This window comes from Rana temporaria, chromosome 4, assembly GCF_905171775.1.
Source record: "Rana temporaria chromosome 4, aRanTem1.1, whole genome shotgun sequence".
Lineage (NCBI taxonomy): Eukaryota > Metazoa > Chordata > Amphibia > Anura > Ranidae > Rana > Rana temporaria.
The window spans coordinates 187,500,655-187,523,777 of NC_053492.1; the positions used below are offsets into that span (position 1 = coordinate 187,500,655).

The following is a 23,123-nucleotide window of genomic DNA, read 5'->3' on the forward strand; positions in this document are numbered from 1 at the left end:
CTTGCCTTAAGGGAACAGGGGCTACTATATGGAGCTATAGTTCCTGACCTAGGCATCGGGCTAAGAATCTCAGGCCTTGAACATATCAAAAACTGTCAGTATCAACAGATATTTATGAAACATTGACTCACACAAATGTGAAAATCCTTGCACAACTTTTTACAACATTTTATAAAGCAAAAAGTGAGCTTTTTGCACAACTTTAGTATTTTTTGATTATCTATACGTTAAATGTGTTTTTAATGCAGCTAGTAACAACTTCTTGTAATTCGCTGTACAGTAACATTCAGACTGGGACAAGGAGGGGCAACGTGAGAAACCAGTTAGCTGTGGTGTAGTGTTATGTACATGCTATTAAACTGAAATACACTTTTTTAAATTAGGTTTACACATCATTGCTTAGTTATAACATTAAGACTGGTGTATTTTGTGTTACGTATGATTTATTTTATTATGTCTTTAAAGTTCCCAGTGGATATTTAGATGAATTGGAACGCTACACATTTCAAGGCTTGCGAGTGATTGGCGTGGCATTCAAGACTCTCAAAAACATAAGACAAAATGAATTAGAAAACTTAGAAAGGTACATAACCATTACCCAGATATGCAAAGTCAGGCATACTGACAAAAAAATCTAACATCTAACAAGCCCATTTTATTGTTTTGACATTCATTTTTCAGTGAGATGGTCTGTTCACATAACTAAGTGGTTAGGACAGGGTCCTAATAGAGTCCTTTATTTCTAACTATTTTTAAATCGAATTCTTATCCAAATTCATTAATAATGTTGGATATAACTGGTTCATATCCAGATGGCAAGTGTTCTTTCATACTTATAAATATAACTTTTATATACTGTAAGTATTAATAAACACAGCAATGTACTGAATAGATTTATTGGCTCCAGTATTGATGTTCTCTATTACACCTTCTCACTGTGGGTTCCTGTGCAGTATATGAAAACCACAAAATTATTTATTTGACTGAAAGAGACAGAATCTGTTTTATTTTCTTTGTTAAAAAAATAACATTGCAGAAGCAGGCAATGGCTTCCCCGAACTGCTTGAATTTGGATGCAGTGGTAATGGCACTCATTTTTGGAATAGTCAGAAAATGTTGGCTCTAAACCTGCAGAAACATTTAATAGTGCAAACAATCACATTATATACTTTTCAAAGTAGTCAAATACTGTAAGCTATGTAATCATGTCCGGTATCTCTTCAATTTGATTTGTTTTTATTTTGTTTACAACTCTGAAGGGAAGAAGTTGAATGCAACATGGAATTTCTTGGTTTGTTAATCCTGGAAAATCGTCTTAAACCTGAAACCAAGCCAGTTTTGGAGGAACTGAATGCAGCAAACATCAGGACTGTAATGATTACAGGTGGGATAACAGGAACAAAAAACTTTCATTAAAGATGAATGAGCTTTAGAAATATGTTGTACTGACTATCAATCTGGTTTGAAGAACTGATAAAATAATGGTCTGTTTTCATCAACCAGCAATCCTTGTGTCCCTAAACGCTGACAATAGTGTTAACAAGGGATGGTGCTTAGTGGGACTTGGCATTGGCATGTGAGAAATGTATTATGTCACTCATAGGGGCTGATCTACTAAAGGCAAATAAATTGTTCTTTTGGAAAGTGAAGTTGCACTTTGAAAGGAAATATTCCCCAGAGCTTAGTGAATGTGATGAAATTCACTTTGCAAAGACCACCCAATCACGTACAAGGAGAATAAAAAGAAATACAGGATTTTATCTTGCAGATAATTGGATGATGGAAGTAAGCAGAGCTTCACCTCATTCACTAAACTGGTGAAAATTGTGAAAATTGCCATCCAGACTGCAACTGTACGTGCAAGGTCAACAGTCTATATTCACCCTAAATAAATCAACCTCAGAGTGTGTTATGCCGCGTACACACCATCACTTTATGTGATGAAAAAAAAACACGTTTTAAATCATGAAATAAAACGACGTTTTTGAAACTTCATTTTCAAAAACAACGTTACCTACACACCATCGTTTTTTCAAAATGCTCTAGCAAAGCGCGGTTACGTTCAGCACTCGTTTCCATTGAAGCTAGCTTCATAACTTGCTTCTGAGCATGCGCAGGTTTAAAAACGTCGTTTTAAACGTCGTTTTGCCCACACACTATCATTTTAATTGACACAAAAAACAACGTTTTGAAAAACGACACAAAAAAATGAAGCATGCTTCCATAAAAAAAAAAAATCCTTTAGAGACCCTTTAAGTTGGAAAGCCTTAAGTCCGATGTGCCGGCTAGTACACAATCGGACAAACCCATCTATCTAGGTAAGCAAGCAGTATCCAAAGTTGATGTCAGCACGTTGCTCCGCTCCACCAATTGATTTTTTTAAGCTGGTTTTGTAAGATACCACATGATGTTGTTATTGTTTTTAATCTCTGTTCAAATCTCGAGAAAAAAATAAAAATGCGTACAAAATATTTAAATAACACACTTTACCAAATATTCCTTCTTGTTTTTAGGTGACAACATACAAACAGCTACAACGGTTGCAAAAAAATGTGGCATGATTCCTGATGACAGCAAAGTAATCCTGGTGGAAGCTTGTAAACCTGAGGGCTTTTCTCCAGCATCTGTCACCTTTAAACTTCTGGAGTATCCCACGGATGAAAAAGATACTAATGTAAATCCTTCATTAACATTTTATTACGGTGATGTTGTCATTCATAATTTTTATATACTGTGAACAAACTTTACACTTCACAATTCTCATATACTGTGAACAAATTTAAATAGGATCCCTAGTTCTAAACATGTTACATCAATCTGACCCCTGTATGTTGTAATATAAACTGGTTCCTATCTAATTCAACTGTTTGCAATGTCTCAAAAGACTTCTCAAAGTTTATATTGTGTTATTTATCCCTTACCCTTTATTATCAGTTAAAGCAGTATTAAAACCCCCACAAAAGTTAATGGATGCGGTGGCTGCATTTTTCCTTTATTTTCACCAATTGATCTGGCCAGTAAATCTGCTTAGAAAAAGTGGAAGTTAGAGGATTGAGAAAAAACACTTAACACTGTCAGAGGTACTAACAATGGTCAGCTTTTATTCATGTGTGTAAAACCTTTATCTCAAAAAGAAAGAAAGGAAATGTTACTGTATCTTCTTAAACAGTGATAGCGGAAGTTTGGCTTTAATTTATATAAATCTGCTAGTGTATCTAATGCTACCCTCTCCCCAGACTGACAATGATGCTGCCCAAGGGTGTCTCTGTTGTTCTTCCTATGAAGTAGATACACCCTAAGACAGGAAGTGTGGCTAACGAATGCAGCCAGACATCTAATGATCCGTATGCTGCAATATATTGCATTGTTTTTTTTTTTGTTTTAATACCTGTATTCTTTATTTTAAAAGTAATAACCAAATACTGAATTATAAAATCTGATCATTCTGTAATCAGGATATCTCCATAAATATTGAAAAGATTCTGGATGGTAAAACGGCGAACAATGATTACCATTTTTCACTGAGTGGAAAGACCTATGAAAATCTGGAAGAACACTTTTATGACTTGTTACCGAAGGTATGTAAATATAAAAATACAGCATATATATTCATATATATATATATATATATATATATATATATATATATATATATATATAGAGAGAGAGAGAGAGAGAGAGAGAGAGAGAGAGAGAGAGAGAGAAAAAAGATAGCACAGAGCGCCAAAGATCATAGATAGGAACAAAGATATAGGGAATGCAATGAAATTAAACTATAGATCACAAGCTACCATCATTTTTGGCAAAGACCAAAAATACAAAATATATATATATATAAATATATATATATATATATGTTTATTAATACAAAAAATAATAGTGACACTCTGTGATATCTTGCATGTCGAACAATTATGTAAAAATAACACCCAATGTGATCCTCCACCAGCCGTACCAAACTGACTCACTAAATCAACTGGCTGGTAAGATTATAAACCAGCAACTGCGCCTTTTTGCAATCAATGCTTAGATCCAAAATGCTGTTTGAAATGCACACTGTCCTCTCCAAATCTCGTGCCACGACCCACATGTATATGTAAAAATGAAGAAGGAGGCTCCGATAGTGTAATAAAACTTTTTTAAAAGGATTTATTAAAACATTAAGAGTAAATTCCACTCACATTTTAAAAGTGTCAGAACCCAAATTTCATCACTTAGTTTGTTCATTATCAAATTAGATAACGGTTACCAACTTTGTGCAGATCTGATGATAGTCTCATGTCTGTAGACACAGCTGGCTAAGTGATGTAACCGTCAGAAGTGAGAGTTAGGTGCTAAAATTATAATGAATAAAGCATTTTATAGGAAATCTGTACTGAGGAAGCATGGAAACTGGCATTGCTGATACACACTTTTCTCAAAATAGTTTTACCATTTGCTGCTAACTTAGAACAAGTATGCAGATCAGGAGCTCTAAAAGCATCCTTGACTTTCATTGTTTCATAATTTGCAAGCATATTTCAGGTCAGTGATTCAGAAAGTGATTTAAAGAGATTTAAAGAATGTTGTGGAAAAAAAAGTATAGAGAGTAATTAAAAACTAACATAGCATATACAATTGCTACAAGAGCCATATTGTAATTTAATGCAATTGTACAACATTGCACAACATTGGATTGAGATCGAGCTTAGGTAAGCACACGTCCTTGATGTCCAAAGAAGTAAAAAGTCTCCTTGGTGAAAATAGGTGGTAACATAATTTTTTTTACGAGGAATGTGTTGACTCAAATTAGGACATTCAGAATTTTGAGATCCAAGATAGGGTGAATACCCCCTTGGGTGTGGAAACAGTGAACAGAATAAAGTGAAACCCCTGAAACTGTCCTGCAACGGAAACAGTGTAGACCTGAGAGGGCTTGATGGAAATTGGCCTAAGGAGGGGCAGGGAACAAAACTCTACTAGTTTGTAGCCCTGGATGACTACCCCGTTTCCAAATGTCTGCAAGGGTAAACAAACGTACACCTAAAATGTTTGTCCAAGTATTTTATCCATATTTTTACTAAGCTGGGATAAGTGAGGACACTTATATGATGTTGTTCAGTAAAGAGCCAAAAAGAAGATTTTCCATGAAGGGTAGCCATAGCAAAGCACGCTTACACTGTTGCTGTGTCAACTAGCACTTAAGCCAGAGCACCCTGTGGAAATTAACAGGAGAAAGGGTTACCTGTGACCTAATCCATTTAATATCCAGAGCCAGACAATAACATTTTACAACAAGCAGTTGGTTAACAAAATCAATAGTTGAGTGTAAACATTAGCAGCCACTGGATCCCTGCTTAAGAAATAGGACATTGTATACTTGCCTCCTGGAATGTTAAGCAAAGTGCATGAAAAACTCCTGGTCAGAGAAGAAAAAACATGACTGGGATTGCAAATAAACAGTGGCAAAGCCCTGCCTCCAAGTCACTTCTGCATGTAAAGAATAGATCACCCACAGACACACTCAGTGCCCATATAATGTACAGCCCTTTTTGGTACTGAAGACATCCGTCACACCAATGTACAAATGTACAAAATACTTACATCACAAATTTCTTGTATTAAGCCAGCATTAAAGTAGAAATAAAGGCAGAACTTTTTAATTCTAGGTAGAATAATGGGTCGAATTCCGTGCATTCTGTTATCCGATGGTGCCACTATTCATTTTGTGGTGCATTTTTTTTCGATTATATTTCTCGCATGATTCTCCCATCATTGATTAGAAATTTGTTCATTTGTTCATTTTTCAAAAAATTTCCAATATGCCCATTCACTGAAATTTGATGTCTACATGAAAATCGGCCTTTGCTACGGCCCACTAATGGTGCAAAATTCGAACAAACATTATTTCAGAATTCCACCCATGTATGGTCATCTTAAGGGAGGGTTAAAACCTATTAGGAACATTTCCCTTCACTCTTTGTCCCATAGCCACTGGAAGGGAGAGGAAATCCCTCCAAAAAGAGTGAATCTTTTGTTCTCACCAGGGTCACCAAAACTGTCTCAACTCTAGTCTAGATCAATAAATCCATAAGGAATATCTAGTCCTGTGTGAACTGGAACAAGGACGGGTAGTCAATACTGACTACAGGCCTGTCACAGAGGGAACATCATGTTTAGTTAATGAACTGGGAACTTGCACTGCTTGATTCACTAGAGAGCTGCCCAGGATTTCTATATTTGGCCAGACTTCAGCAGTCCCTGTAGATGACTGGGAAAATTTCCAGAAAAAACTGTTGCAAAGAGAACACCAGTATAAAACTAGGGAAAACGTGTGCCTGTTGGCTGACTAGAGAGACTTCAGGATTTAACATATCCAGCATGAATTAATTTTCTACTATCTGTTGATAGTAGAAAATCTCTAAATCGAACAGAGACCAGCAGAGCAGAAGGATACATGCCAACTCTCCTGTGACACTGGTAAAAAACAGCCATGATGATTACGGGCAGTGTTATCTTGTGCTGGTTAATGTTTGTTTTTTTTTTGTTTTTTTGCTGTCAGTATCCATTTCTCCTGGAGGCTGAAGTACAGCCATGACAGTGTAAAAAGTCATGTGTTCTTCAATTGATGAAAGATAAAATAAGTTTAATATTATCATATATTGGTGTTGCACAGATACTGATGAATGGAACAATATATGCTCGAATGTCTCCAGGACAGAAGTCAACAATAATAGATGAATTTCGGAAACTTGAGTAAGTATAATATTCTATAGCAGTGGTCTCAAAACTGCAGCCCAGGGGCCAAATGTGGCCCGTTGCTTGCTTCTATCCAGCCCTTGGGACACTATTCCTCCAACTGACATCAATATTGAGGCACCATTCCTCCCATTGATGCCATCAATGGGGCAATATTCATCCCACTGATACCATCGATAGGGCACTATTCATCCTACTAAGACCAATGATAAGGCACTATTCCTCCCATTGACACCATGAATGGGGCACTGCTCCTCCTACTAAGACCAATGATGGGGCAATTTTCCTCCCACTGACACCATCTATGGGGCACGGTTCCTCCCACCCTACTAAGACCAATGATGGAAAACTATTCCTCCCACTGACATCATCTATAGGGATTGTTTCCTCCTACCCTACTAAGTCCAATGATGGGGCACTATTACTCCCACTGACACCATCTATGGGGCATGGTTCCTCCTACTAAGACCAATGATGGGGCACTATTCCTCCCACTGACACCATCTACTCACACTGGCCACAGTCCTGCCCCCCTGAAGCCTAAAGGACAGTAAACTGGCCCTTTGTTTAAAAAGTTTGGAGATCCCTGTTCTATAGCATAAAAAGAATAAGAAGCTTCATATGTAAGAATATTTTTGTGATGCAGTAATGAGTCACCATATTCACCAGTTGTCCAGTAACTTAGAAGTCAAGTTCAGTAGGCGTCCCACTTAAATTCTCAAGGCTCAGCTAACTGCAAGCATGGCCAAAGAAACACACAAATTGATGGTCCTATACCACCAAATGCGCACAGGCGCAAAGGTCTGTGAATTTGGAGCTCCATGGAGAATGGACTTAGCATATCAAAGCAAAGTTTTAAGCCTCGTACACATGATCAGTCCATCCGATTAGAACGGTCTGAAGGACCGTTGTCATAGGTTAACCGATGAAGCTGGCTGATGGTCTGTCGTGCCTACACACCATCGGCTAAAAAAACAATCGTGTCAGAACGCGGTGACGTAAAACACAATGATGTGCTGAAAAAACGAAGTTCAATGCTTCCAAGCATGCGTGGATTTGATTCTGAGCATGCGTGGATTTTTAACCGATGGTTGTGCCTACTAACGATCGTTTTTTTCCCATCGGTTAGGAATCCATAGGTTAAATTTAAAGCAAGTTGGCTTTTTTTAACCTATGGTTAAATAACCTATGGAGCCTACACACGATCGGTTTGGACCGATGAAAAAAGTCCATCAGACCGTTGTCCTCTGGTTAACCTATCGTGTGTACGAGGCCTAGTACCAAATTACCATTGGCTGACAATATTGGGCCAGGCATTTAGATCTCTGTTGAGCCGAGCACATGTAAGGATGAGCGATATGTTCTAACCCATAGCAATCATAACTTTAGTTTACTAAACTATATTTCTGAAATAGGAATTTCACAGGATGCCCTAGGTATTTGCAATTGCACATTGATTTTCATGTTATCAAAAATGTTTATCTTAGTACACAAGCTATATGTGGAACAGTGCTATGTAAGCCTTCATGATGCCCTAGGCGCACAGGAAAAATGTCCACCTTTAAACAGGCTCTAATCCTTTTTTGCCAACCATATTATTGTGAAAATAAAAACAATGCTGTCTTTGAAGCCCATTCCCACCTCATGTGTTCGGTTGTGTTTGGCTGTGTTGCCCATGCAGACCCAATGCAATAACAAGTCAAAACACATTTCTAGTTCAATGGTGTGCATTTTGTAAAAGAGGAATACGCTGCAATGTGGTACAGTGCATCACAGCATGTTGCAATGCATTTGAAATGAAAAGTTATGTATTTTGGTTTCTGCTGTAAACAATGCAATGGTTAAAATAAGGATGTCAACTCAAGTGCATTTAATGTGCATCAATGTGAGCTGATGTGAATCCAACTTTTATAGGCATAGTTGCCAGATCATTGTTCTGCAGAACCTTTTATTTTGCTAACCTGGTTCTGCACGGAAATAAAACCCATTCACACCACGTGCATTGGACCGAATTACTCAGTATTGGCCCAATACAATAACAAACCCAAAAGAAAACACAACTTGTAGATCCTTTCTGTGGCTGCCCTTTTTTACCATGCTATGTTTAGCATAGTATCACAAATATTTTTTTGTTGGTAAATATGCTCCTCATGTTGATTCTGATCATGTGATAGGATTTTTTTTTCCACCTAGTTATTATGTGGGAATGTGTGGTGATGGAGCCAATGACTGCGCAGTAAGTAGCCTTTTTTGGTTTATTTTTGTACATATCTACACCTAACATATATAGGATGCCATTAGTACAGCATGTGTTTCAAATGTACTTAAAGTACATCTAAACACTAAATGGATGACATTTAGTTTACAAAAATTCTGTGTATAATAAACAATTAACTTTTCTTAAATTCTTTTTCATAAGTTTTCACCTTTTTAAATCCCTTTTTACATGTCAGTGCTATTGATCTGTCGCCTCTTTTCAACATTTCTTGTCTACACTGACTCACTACAGCATCAGCTGCACATCATTGCTTTGGACTGGCTACCTGATAGTGTCAATGATGGACCAGTCATGCCCAATGTGTGTTGGCTCAGCCAGTCGTGGATTGCACAGGGGGACATGTAACAGACTGAAAACACAGAAGCTCAATTGGGAGACAATTGTAATTTTTATAACAGGAAGTACCAGAACAAGGGCTTTGAAAGAAGGACCACCAAGAAATATTTTAATTAATATTGGAGATTTAAAATGATTGAAAACTATAAACTTTTGACATTTGCTCTTATGAAATGTTAGGGGCAGATCCACAAAGATCTGCCCCGGCGCACCGTATCTGAGATACGCTACGCCGCAGTACCTTACTGCAGTTTGGTTCGAATCCATAAAGATTTTGCGCCGTAAGTTACGGCGGCGTAGTCTATCTCTCGCGGCGTAACGGCGCGTAATTAAAATCGGCGAGTAGGGGGCGTGTTTCATTTAAATGAAGCGCGTCCCCGCGCCAAACGAACTGCGCATGCTCCGTTCCTAAATTTCCCGCCGTGCATTGCGCTAACTGACGTCGCAAGGACGTCATTGTTTTGACGTGGACGTAAATTACGTCCATCCCGATTCACGGACGACTTACGCAAACGAAAAAAAAAATTCAAAATAAAAGCGGGAACGACGGCCATACTTAACATAGCAGGTTTAACTATACGCCACCAAATAGCAGCTTTAACTATACGCCGAAAAAAGCCGAACGGAAATGACGTAAAAGAATGCGACGCCTGCTAGTACGTTCGTGGATCGTCAGAAATAGCTAATTTGCATACTCGACGCGGAAAACGACGTGAACGCCACCCAGCGGACGCCGAAAAATTGCATCTTAGATCTAACCCAGATGCCGTTGTATCTTGTTTTGAGGACTCAAAACAAAGATACGACGCGGGAAATTTGAAAGTATGCCGGCGTATCAGTAGATACGCCGGCGTACTCGCTTTGTGGATCTGCCCCTTAATGTTTATGGTATACATAGATACTAGAATGCATTGTCCATTAATTTTTCTAACTTCAGTAGGAAGATCCACTTTATACAATATACCTCTTGGGCAAGGAAATCCTGGGGAAACTTACTAAGTAACTATAGGGCATGGGAGCAATGGATGACATGTTGGTGCGGTTCTGTAAGATAAAAAGTCCTGAGAATATGCAAGGAGGAGACATGAGTATAATGAAGCCTCCAGACCAAAAGCCACAGATCATATTAAGGTGGGACCAGAGACACCCTACTTCTCTTTTAAAAGACTTAAAGCGGCGTTCCAACCACAATTAGCATTTTTTAAATGTATGTCCTTTCATCCTGCGTTTTTATAATATAAATCCGGTCACTTACTATTTTACAATCCGCCGCCGATCCGCATAGATATTCAAAAAAAATAGTTTATAAAACTATGTCTACACTGTTGTCATTTTGCTTGTGGGCATTGTGAAGCCTACAAGCACTTACTTCCTGGAAGTCTTGGATGGGGAGTGATAATTGGACAGCGCACTGCATCCTGGGAAATGATGGACACACATTTCCCAGGAGCATTAGAGGGAGATGATGTCAGAATCCTAGGTGGTTTCAAAGGCAGATTTTGTGGGACCGCATAGCAACAGGCATTTCCAATGAGCACAATAATGAAAAAAATTTTTTGGGATGGAAACTCCACTTTAAGCCCTGTACACACGATCGGTTTGTCCGATGAAAACAGACTGATGAACTGTTTTCATGGGACAAACCGATAGTGTGTGGGCCCCAACGGTTTGTTTTCCATCTGTGAAAAAAAATAGAACAGGTTTTAAATTTTTCCTATGGATAAAAAAACTATAGAAAAAAAAAAAAAAAAACGTGTGGAAGTCCATCGGTCAAAAATCCACGCATGCTCAGAATCAAGTCAACGCATGCTCGGAAGCACTGAACTTCATTTTTCTCAGCACGTCGTAGTGTTTTACGTCACTGTGTTTTGGCACAGTTGGATTTTTGACTGATGGTGTGAGGGCAAGACTGAAGAAAGTCAGCTTCTTCGGATATCCGACAAAAAAATCCATCGGATTAGATTCCATCAGATATCTGATCGTGTGTACGAGGCTTAAGAAAGAATTACCAGGTTTGTAATTGGGTATTTTTCAGCAGAATGTCTATATATCAGGCTAGATTGTAAACATAAGCAGTGGTTGTATATACCTTTAAAACATTTTTTTTTTAACAGGCTTTGAAAATGGCTAATGCAGGGATATCTTTATCTGAAGAAGAAGCATCTGTAGCTGCACCTTTCAACTCTCAAGTTACCAATATTAGCTGTGTTCCAGAATTACTGAAGTAAGTAATGATTTCTCTCAAAGATCAATAAAAGAGGAACATTTACAATGAATATATTACAACAGCATTTAAGAATAACAAAAACTAAATAATAGTCACCATTTATATAATAAGATTTTAATTAATAAGTTAAAGAATATATATATATAACCAAAAGTATTGTGACACCTGCCTTTACACACACATAAACTTTAAACATACCCCAGTCTTAGTTTGTAGGGTTCAATATTGAGTTGGCCCACTATTTGCAGCTATAACAGCTTTAACTCTTCTGGGAAGACTGTCCACAAGTTGATTTGGGTGATGTGGGTGAGACAGCCTGGCTTGCAGTCTCCGCTCTAATTCATTCCAAAGGTGTTCTATCAGGTTGAGGTCAGGACTCTGTGCAGGCCAGTTAAGTTCCTCCAACCCAAACTCCCTCATTCATGTCTGTATGGACCTTGCTTTGTGTACTGTTGTGCAGTCATGTTGGAACAGGAAGGGGCCATTCCCAAACTGTTCCCACAAAGTTGGGAGCATGAATTTGTCCAAAATGTCTTGGTATGCTGACGCCTTAAATGAGGGGCAGAGCAGAGAGCTGGTGGTTGGCAGTCACTGGCTCTCTGCTCACTGAAATCAGTGGTCTTGATCACTTAGTTTTCTGTGTAAAGGTGGTGGGGGACAGATGCAGCATTGTATCAATGCTGCATCCACTTAAAGGAGTTGTAAAGAAAAAAAAATTCACCTTAATACAATTTATGCATTAAGGTGAAAAAACATCGGATGCTGCCGCCCCCCCCCCCCCCGAGTCCCCGTTATACTTACCTGACCCCTCGAATGTCCCGCGCAGTCCCAAGATCCTCTTTGACGCTCAGCCTGGCCACTGATTGGCTAGAGCGGATGGATTGAGAGCAGCGCAGCCATTGGCTGGCACTGCTGTCAATCACATCCAGTGACGCAGCGCGCCGAGGGGTGGGGCCAAGTGATACAGTGAGCGGCTATGGCCGCTCGCTGTAAAACGAGAGTGCGCCCCGCAATTACTCACCACCATGCGAGCTCTCGCATGACTGTGGTCAGTAATTGCGGGGAGGACAGAGACAGCCGCCGAGGGACCCCAGAAGATGCGGATCGGGGCCACTTTGTGCAAAGCAAACTGCACAGTGGAGGTAAGTATCACATGTTTGTTATTTTAAAGCAAAAAAAAAATCCTTTACTAACCCTTTAAGTGATTATAAATATTAGTTTTTTTTTTCAAATCCCAAACTTCTGTGTTATCTGTTTATTTAGTGATTTGTAGAATTTAGTTGGGTTGCAGCCTCTATCTGTTTTTTTTTGCTGTCAGTGCCCCCTATTTTTGAACTTTTTGTGTAGTCACGAGGACAGGAAGTTAGAAAAAAATATTTCCAATTGCAACACAGGTACTAACAAAAAAAATAACAACGAAAGAAAATTACCAACTTCTAACTCTTTCAACTCTATCCATAAACGGAAAAAAAAATTGGCTGTAGTTAGGCTTTAATAAAAACAAAAAAAAAACACAGCAAGCTACCAAATTCACCTTTGATCACAAAAGAAAAGGCGATCAGCCAATCACAATAATTTTGTCACTGAGGCCCCGTACACACGACTGAGTTTCTCGGCAGAATTCAGCCAGAAACTCGATCAGAGCCGTAGACTTTTCGCCGAGGAAACCGACGAGGATCTCGTCGGGCCAAATAGAGAACATGTTCTCTCTTTCCTCGTAAGTCAATGGGAAAAGTTGGCTCGGCGAGATCCTCGGCGGCTTCACAAGGAACGATGTGTTTTGCCCGTCGAGTTTCTCGGACGTGTCGGGGCCTAAGAGCTTTCTAGAAGTGTTCATATACATTTTCCTTTCCTGCCCCCAGAAATGTAAATGTACATGTCTGGGCAATTCAGACTTGCAGGTTTATGTTAGAATTTCTTCCACAGTTAAGTTATAGCCATATATCTACCTCCCCATTCGGGTGAATTTACAATATTGATGTCTGTATGGTCTGCCAACTCGATGTAACTGACCAGAAAACACACATGACCCTTTATTGGGAATGCAGCGCACCACAACAATAAATGGCTCCACACTGCACTTTGGTACAGGTGTTGGCATTTTTTGTAGTAGCGTATGGAAAAACACATATTTTACCATGTGTTGCTAATGCATAGATTTCAATGGGCCCTCAATGTCTGTGGCAGATTTATTGAAGAAAACAGATGATTTTATTGGTCCAAGATCCAAGTAAGATCCAAGTAATGGTTTCACGAACAATGATATCAGTCAACAATACAATGGCAAATTATAAGTTACCAGGTGTCGGCACATCTCAAATTTCTGCACATATATTTGTTTACCGTGTATTTGTTTTCACTTTGAAAAAGATTTAGAAAGAGAGTCAGTCACAAAGGATGGTAAATTCAATAGGGTGAGAAATAAACAAGCCTGGGCAAACCTTCATTCTGAGGTAGCTATTTAATGATTGCATTCTGATTTGTATTATATTACAGCGGAGACTCTAATATACATTTGTTAATTGCTAAAGAAGGGCCTGGAAAATGTGACTAGGAAAAAAGTGCACCTGTGCCCATGCTTTTGACATTGAGGCCTAGTTTATGCTTGCGGTGATGGGGGTGGTAAAACCATGTGGTTAGACCACATGTTTATTGTCCCCAATGCCTCTCCCATAAAGGGGTTGCAAAGTCAGAAGTTTTTTTTATCTTAATGTGTTAAGATAAAAAGCCTTCTGTGTGTAGCAGCCACCCTAATACTTACCTGAGCCATATCAAGCTGCTTGCTGTGCGGGCACTCAACAGGAGGGAAGGACCAGGAGTTCAGAATAGGGACCCCAAAAGTGGAGGATCTGGGCTGCTCGGTGCAAATCCACTGCAAAAGAGCAGGGAAGTATAAGGCCCCTTTCACATGGGGTGGATCCGTTAGACAGACTCCGCTTTCTCAGAGGGGATCGATCTGCTAATCCCCGCTGAGCAGACGGATGACAGGTGCGTCTCCGCTCACTCGCTGAGATGGACCTGTCAGAGTGCTACTCTGCTCTATGGGGAGATAGGATAAAAATGGACTGTCTGTCCATTTTCCTCTGATCCCATGCGATCCGCCCAATGGATTGAAAATATGACCACTATCTGTCTGGATTTGGCGGACAGGATCGGATCAGATAGCAGCGGGTGTCCCCACTGATATCCACTGCCCCATAGGAGTGACACAAGGGTCTGATCAGGTCTGCCTAAAAAAATCGACAGGAGGACCTGATTGGACAGCCCATGTGAAAGGGCCCTAACATGTTTTTTATTTTTATAGAAAAAAATAACGAGACTTTACAATCACTTTAATCACTTACAAACCTGTGCAGCAGTGTTGATCCTTCTTTCTCAGGAACCAGCGGCTCAGCAGGTCAACCAAGGATAGAGTGTAATAAACATACATAGAAAATGGCTTTCACAGGGAACCACAGTTGACCTGACTAACCCTAGAATATGGAAATAGTAATAGAAAAACTTTATACACACAGGACTTTTTGGAAGCACCTGCTTGTGACATCATCAAGAAGCCCACCGGTTCTTCAGGGTTTAGCTGCCCAGCCTCCCAATGATGCAGTGCTGGCACTTCCCCCCCTCCTCCTTTCTGAATGAAGAGCTATGCCTCTGGTATATGTGATGTGCATATTCCAGAATTGCCCATCATGCTATTTTCCTGACTTCAGTATAATGTACTAAACCCAGAATGTAGACCAGGACTTCTACATTTTCTCTAACTTTACCAATCTACATACTCGTTCCACATCAGCCAGTACTGAAATATGCCCACATTTGTCCAACGGTATTATATATAACTCTCTTTTACAGGGAAGGACGGGCAGCACTTGTAACTTCATTCTGTATGTTTAAATACATGGCTATGTTTGGGTTATTTGAATATACCAACACACTACTGCTCTATTGGGTAAGATTATTATTTTTACTTTAAGAATTAGAGATGATTTTAGATCAAAAAAACTTAATTACAACCACATTTTGTTTTAGTTTTGAATAGGAAAGAAGAGTTACAAACTATAATAAAAATGTTTTTCTGTTATCCCGTTGGGGAGATTTTTCATTACTTCCTGTCTCTCTGGGTCTAGTCCAAGAATTAATTTAATTTGTCACTGGAACAGGAAGGTACAGACAGCAATAACCACAATGTCATAAGTTAACCCAATAAAGACGTTGAAAGAAATGAAAACTTGATAGAGGTTCTAACCCTTCAGTGCTCTATCTAAAATGAAATAGCATGTTTTAACTGGAGGTGGGTTTTAAAAGGAGCTAACCTTTTATTCTATGGCTTTTAAGACACCAGTGGCGGAATTTTCATGGTCGCAACAGTCGCAGTTGCCCTGTCAGGCCGGGGGGCCCTCACCTCAGAGGCGGCTCTCTAATTAGGAATGTCCCCCCGATTGGTGTCCCCAGGGCTATCTCTAACGCGGGACAAAAGCCTGCGCTGCAGTGGCCGCAACTAGTTTTTCCTGGCCAGGGGCAGAACTGACTGACCACTTTCACTGTCCGAAGGCATCATGGTCAGTGGACGGCTGCACGTACTCCCCTCACCTGGCTCCCCCCCTCCTTCAGCCGCGCTCTGCAAGTCTCCTGCCATGTGCAGAGCGTGTATAATGGCTGCAGCGGTTGTGCCTTCTCTGCTCTCTCCTCCGATGGACGGACGGTCGCAGAGCTGGCGCCTGACAGTCATCGAGGAGCCAGTCTGCCACAGCCTACAGGTACTGTCTAATGGTCCTGCCCGACACTGACAGCATCCTGTAGTATAGCAATGCCACCTCCCGAGCAACCCACACATACAGCCCTGGTATTATGCCATCCTCCGGCATATGATGTCATTTACTGACCCCCTGCCATAATCCTTCTCCTCATCATCCCTTGTTCCTGGCATACCACCACCCTACTTCCTGTCATCATACTTCCCACTGTCAGCTCCTTCCTCCTGCCCCCTGTCATCTTCATCCCCCCTGCACCGCTAGGTCCTTCCACCCGCTTCCTGTCATCTTCATCCCCCTCTGCACCCCCAGCTCCTTCCACCCGCCCCCTGTCATCTTCATCCCCCCTGCACCGCCAGCTCCTTCCACCCGCCCCCTGTCACCCCCCCTGCACCGCCAGCTCCTTCCACCCGCTTCCTGTCATCTTCATCCCCCCTGCACCACCAGCTCCTTCCACCCGCCCCCTGTCATCTTTATCCCCCCTGCACCGTCAGCTCCTTCCACCCGCCCCCTGTCATCCCCCCTGCACTGCCAGCTCCTTCCACCCACTTCCTGTCATCTTCATCCCCCCTGCACCGCCAGCTCCTTCCACCCGCCCCCTGTCATCTTCATCCCCCCTGCACCGCCAGCTCCTTCCACCCGCCCCCTGTCATCTTCATCCCCCTGCACCGCTCTGCCAGCGTCCTACTACCCCACCCCGTCATCTTCATCCCCCACTACCAGCTTCCTACCGCCACCCCCCCACCATCATCATCCCATCTGTACCCCATTGTCAGTTTCTTACCATCCCACCCCCTGTAATCTTCATCCCCCTGTACTCCTCTGCCAGTTTTCTACCACCTTACCCACTATCATCATCATCCCTATACCTCCCACCTCTGACATCCTACCACCCTGCCTCCTGTCATCAACATCCCCCTGTAGCCCACCTCTATCATCCAACCACCCTACCCCCATCATTATCATCTCCCTGTACCCCACTGACAGCTTCCTACCACCCCACCCGCTTTTGTCATCATCATCCCCCTTTGCTGACATCCACTCCGCCCATTGTCATCAACATCCCTATCATTCCTCTCTACCCCACCTCTGGCCTCCTACCACTCCACCCCTGTCATCATCATCCCCCTGTACCCCTTATCTGGCATCCTACCACCCTGCCTCCTGTCATTATCATCCTCATCCCTCCTGTACCCCACCTCTAGTATCCTATCACCCTACTCCCTATCATTATAGGGGAGATATGATCTCAGCCTCTCACCCCAATGCTGCCACATCACCCCAAACTGCAGCCTGTCATCCAACCAACTTTAACCCAACATTTGCATCACACACACCACAATACTACCCTGTCATCCAGTGAGCGGTAATGATGTGCTGTAACCTCTAGCAACAAATCAGTGAGTGATAATGATAAGCAGTAACCCATAGCAACCAATCAGTGAGCTGTAATAATGTGCAGTAACCTCTTGCAACCAATCAGTGAGGCGGTAATGACGTATAGTAACCTCTATCAACCAATGGGTAAACTGTACTTGAGGGGGGTGGCAGCGGTGGTACTTGAGGGGGGTTGGCAGTGGTGGTGCCATCCTCTCCCACCACCCGTGCCTCTTACTGATCCCATCCCCCCACCACTGATCTCATCCCTATCCCCCTATTACTCTTCTACAACAGAGGTGATGGGGGCGATAGGGATGAGATCAGTGGTGGAGGGATGGGATCAGTAAAAGGCACAGGTGGTGGTGGGAGAGTATAGCACCATCACTGCCGCTGCAGTCACCCCCCCCCCCCCTTTTACTTTGATGTACAGTGTAGAAAAATTAAGTATCAAAATCAGGCTTTTCGGGGGGGGGGGGGGGGTGCCTTCATGATATCTTGCACCAGGGCCCTAAAGTCTCTAGTTACGCCACTGTAAGACACTATGATATTTCTGCAATGCATTAAGGTGAAAAACATGTACCTTTACAACCCCTTTAAAGGGTCTATATGAACTTGAGTATACACAGCCTTACCCCGGTACACTTTAGGTAGAACCCCATAATTTTGATAGAAAGAAAGAAAATTCAAACTGTGGGGGTGCCTAAAAAAAATATAATATTTTGTATAAAAAGGGATTAGGCAGTACTGCACTTGACATGGTAATTTAAGAAATTTGCAAGGGGTAAGATTAGAGAGTTAAGACACAGTTAGCTGAAGAAGGCGATCACTTATTTTACTTTTTATATTTCAGCAGCGAAACATTTTTGGAAACAATCAGTGGCTCATTCATGACTTTGCCATTGTGTTTGCAATATTTTTAACAAGTAAGTAAAAATGTTTTAAACTAAGATTTTAATGGTTTAATTACAGTATCCAATGCTTTACAGTAAAAAAATAAAAATAAAAAAATAAAATGTATTATTTATTTAGTTTGAACTTGAAATATACAGTACGGTTCCCACAAGAAAACAACACTCAAGCTTCAAATCACAGAAGTGGCAGTCACGCTCAGTTTAGTCACTTTGAATGCAGGAATTCCTGAGGTGTATAAAATACTAGGGCATTATTGCACTTCTCTCCCACTTTGTTTTCTAACTTTATTGATATACTGAGTAAAAGGCATGAGGATGAGAAGTTAAAAAAATTCTTATTCACTGGGTTAGTCTATTTTTTTTCTATGAATGCCCATGTTGTCCACACACACTGCAAAGCAAATGTAGTTCCAAATGGCTACTTAAAGTAGAACTATAGGCAAAACTTGTTTTTTTCCATTTAGGGTAACGCAAGGGAGTGTCCCATTAGAGAGTTTTACCTTCCTGTCCCATAGCCAAAACAGGAAGTGAGAGGAAATCCCTGCAAATTAAGGGAATCTCTTGGGGAACCCCTGCTCACCAGAACTACTGTTCCCATTGGAAGATTTCCCCTCAATGACTTTTCTGGGGACAAGCAACATTTTTTTTTTACTTTCACTTTCAATGATAATGGAAAACAGGACAAATAGAGAGGGGAAATCTCCTCACTGGGGGCACAGACATCAATAAAACCGGACACTGCCTCACTCTAACCAAAACTAAAAAAAAAGTTTTGCTTTTAGTTATACCTTAATCCAGTGTTTCCCAACTCCAGTCCTCAAGGCACACCAACAGGTCATGTTTTCAGGATTTCCCTCAGATGAAACGGCTGTGGTAATTACTAAGGCAGTGAAACTGATCAAATCACCTGTGCAAAATAATGGAAAGCCTGAAAACATGACCTGTTGGTGTGCCTTGAGGACTGGAGTTGGGAAACACTGCCTTAATCTACCAATATATTATTTGGACTCTAGGAGAAAACTGCAACACCTGAATTAATCCTAAGCAAACATACAAGCCCAATACACATTGAGTCCCATTGGGCCTTTTACCCAGGACCTCAGTGCCTTGAGTCAATTGCTTAGGCAAGTGAAACAAGTTACTCATGCAAGTTTAAAACTGAAATGTTGTATTTTTTTTGGGGGGGGGATTGTACGAAAAAAAAAGATATATGTAATGGTGTGTTCTGGCAAAGTCTGAAAAGTTGCTCTGCTTTCTCGCCCTCTGTTGCTCTCTCTGACCTTCACATAACTTGGATTACGATTCTATCACAATACAAAGCATTCTTGTGAATGGGCGATGAAGATTCTGTTATTCAACTGCGTCAGGTTTCATGAATGGTGTGTTTGGGGGGAATGTCACTGCTGTTAATGATTGACTGTTTGCAGTGACAGCTTCCCCATGGGGTACACATAACTAATGCCTTTGGTGCCGTGCTCCAAAAAAGTACTACATTTAGCAATTTTTGTGCAGTTGAAATCTCTCTATGTCTCTTGTCCAGGGATGGGAGAAGAGGAACACATTGTCCAGGGAACACAGCAATGACTGTCAGAAAACAAACTGGAATCATGTTACTTTAGGACAGATAAGCGATCTGCATGCAGTTTCTAGTCAGGTCTATTGGGCTACAAATCGCACCACACTAAACTTGTACAGGACCCTTTTTAAAATCACACTACATATATTTGAACGGCTTACATAGAAACACATGTTATTTCACTTGCAATTCCATGCCTTCTGGAATGCATTGGAAATCACATCAGTGTGAACCAAGGCTTAAAGTGGTTGTAAAGTCAAAACATTTTTTTAAATCTAAATGCATTCATGCATTAAGATAAAAAGCCTTCTGTGTGCAGCAGCCCCCCTTAGCCCCCCTAATACTTACCTGACATCCCTCTCTGTACAGCAATGTCCATGAATGTCTCAGCCGTCTGAGATTCTTCCTCCTGATTGACTGAGGCACAGCAGTGGCTCTGTTGGCTACCACTGCTGTCAATCAAAGTTAGCAAGCCAATCAGAGGAGAGAGGGGGTGGGGCAGGTCAGGCTCCGTGTCTGAATGAACACAGGGATCTGTGACTCGGCTTGGGTGCCCCCACAGCAAGCTACTTGCTGTGGGGGCACCGAACAGGAGGAAGGGGCCAGAATCACAGAAGAGGAACCCAAGAAGAGGAGGATCCGGTCTGCTCTGTGCAAATCTAAAACAGCTAAGTATAATATGTTTTATATTTTTATAGGAAAAAAAATTAGACTTTACATTCACTTTAAGGAAATCTAGAAAACATATCTATTGGGGGTAGTTGAGAAACACCACCATGCTGTCTGGTTTAAAACACTGTTTACAAATTAACCAACTTGAAATAAATATTATAAACATTCACTGATTTGGATGCTTTTTAGATTTCAGCAATTCTATAAATATTAATTTGGTAAGTCAATGTCAGAGATTTGTCTTTTAAACATACACTATGGTATTTTTTCAGTGAGTGCTACCACTGCATACCCGAAACTGGCAAAGTATAGACCACCAGGACAGATGCTATCTCCATCTATGGTCTTTTCAGTACTCTTCAATGTACTCTATGGCATAGCTTCAGAGACTTATGCATTTCTTATGGTTCAGCAGCAACCATGGTACAGCAGAGATGATATCTACAGGTAAATATGTCATAACATGTTTATGTTGTGCTGTGTAAACTGTTAACACTATATAAATCCTGTATTATAATAATAATAATAATAATAATAATCTTAGATTCTACTTTGTAAAGCTTTCTAAACTCTGGGGATACAACTAAATACGCAGCTTAAAATTCAGGTTCACTTTTTGTAAACTTGTACTGTACTTGCCCATCCTCATAAGTATAGCATGCTGTGTCATATACTCAACCTTATTTCTGAGACTTATCAGATGCATCAGAGGGCTCAGAGACGGTTAAAGGGATTGTAAAGGTAAACATTTTTTTCCCTAAATAGCTTCCTTTACCCTAGTGCAGTCCTCCTTCACTTACCCAGGGCCGGTGCAAGGATTTTTGCCAACTCAGGCGAAGGTGCATTTTGCCGCCCCCCCCCCCCCCCCCTCCGACACGCACACCATACACCAGCACCCATAAATGCAGTAATATCAGCACCTATAAAAGTGGCCTTACCAGCACCCATAAATGTAGTAACATCAGCACCCATAAATGCAGTAACATCAGCACCCATAAAAGCAGCCTTACCAGCACCCATAAATGCAGCCTTACCAGCACCCATGCTTTTAACTTCTGATGGTGGCGGAGAAAGGGTTTAAAAAAACACCCGCAAAGCGCTGCTTTGATTTTAATGGGCAAGGGGCGCTTTAGGATTTTTTTATGTCCTGCCAGTGCACCGCCCAAGTGCTTTCACACTGGAGTGAATGGATCCACTCTTTCAGGGCGCTTTGCAGGAGCTATTTTTAGCGTTATAACGCCTGCAAAGTGCCACAGTGTGAAAGGGGTCTTAGGCTACTTTCACACTGAGGAGTTTTGCAGGTGCTGCAGTGCTACAAAATAGCGCCTGCAAAGTGCCCTGAAAGAGCCTCTTTTCTCACTCCAATGCGAAAGCCCGCAAGCTTTCACACTGGAGCAGTGCGCTGGCAGGACTCTCAAAAAAGTCCTAGTAGCCGCATCTTTGAGGCGCTGTAGGAACGGTGTACACACTGCTTCTAAAGCGCACCCTGCCCATTGAAATCAATGGGCAGCGCCACTGAACTTTAACCCTTTTGGGCCTCTAGCAGTGTGCTGGCAGGACGCTCCAAAAAGTCTTTAGGGAAAACATTTTTACCTTTACAACCCCTTTAAGGCTGCAGATTAGATAATGATTCTGCAGGAGAAAGCTTGGAAGCACGCTTACACCTTCTACATCATCTATTAAGGTTGTAGTTTAACCAAAGAAATCCTGCATAACTTTGGCGAAATCCTCCTGGGATAGAACCAAGGAAGGTGCCACACATGACAGAGCTAAGAAAGATCCAGTAAAGTGTAGGAACTCAAGCAGAGAAAAACATTCCTGGCTGTCAGTGGGTGCATTGCAGACAAAACCGGAACTGTTAGTACATCATGTGATGGAAGGACCCACTACAGCTGGACTTCCCCTGTATGCCCATGTGTATCCAGGATCTGACAGTTTTGCAAATGCTTTTTTTGTCCAACTAACAGACTTTTGTGGTTTTTCATATGTACCTCATGTAGGAGCAAAACTGCATAAAGTGCCATTAATTTAATTAACCACGGGGATAGCGGTTGTTTTAAAGTGGTGACTGCAGGCACCAGCTGGCACTAGCACTGGAACCACTGGCTCTTGGTTACAGCCAAGGTCCAGCGCTAAACCCAGGAGCTGAAATGATCAGCTCCTGGGCTTCCAAAGATTCCACAGACTGCTTTATACAAAATGTTCATGCTGTCTTTACATCAAGAGTGTAGTGACATCACTTCACTAGTGACATCAG

At 41.3% G+C, this 23,123-nt stretch overlaps 1 protein-coding gene across 1 annotated transcript in view; it reads left to right on the forward strand.

Annotated features, from left to right (window-relative positions):
* Window positions 1–23,123, forward strand: part of LOC120936829 (probable cation-transporting ATPase 13A4) — a 129,037-nt gene that overhangs the window by 91,710 nt on the left and 14,204 nt on the right. Inside the window, exons 17-26 of the mRNA XM_040349528.1 lie at window positions 466–583; window positions 1,260–1,384; window positions 2,514–2,674; window positions 3,456–3,578; window positions 6,656–6,735; window positions 8,932–8,974; window positions 11,467–11,576; window positions 15,429–15,525; window positions 18,558–18,630; window positions 21,139–21,313. Of these exons, the coding sequence (XP_040205462.1) occupies window positions 466–583; window positions 1,260–1,384; window positions 2,514–2,674; window positions 3,456–3,578; window positions 6,656–6,735; window positions 8,932–8,974; window positions 11,467–11,576; window positions 15,429–15,525; window positions 18,558–18,630; window positions 21,139–21,313 (1,105 nt within the window). The remainder of the gene's footprint in view (window positions 1–465; window positions 584–1,259; window positions 1,385–2,513; window positions 2,675–3,455; window positions 3,579–6,655; window positions 6,736–8,931; window positions 8,975–11,466; window positions 11,577–15,428; window positions 15,526–18,557; window positions 18,631–21,138; window positions 21,314–23,123) is intronic.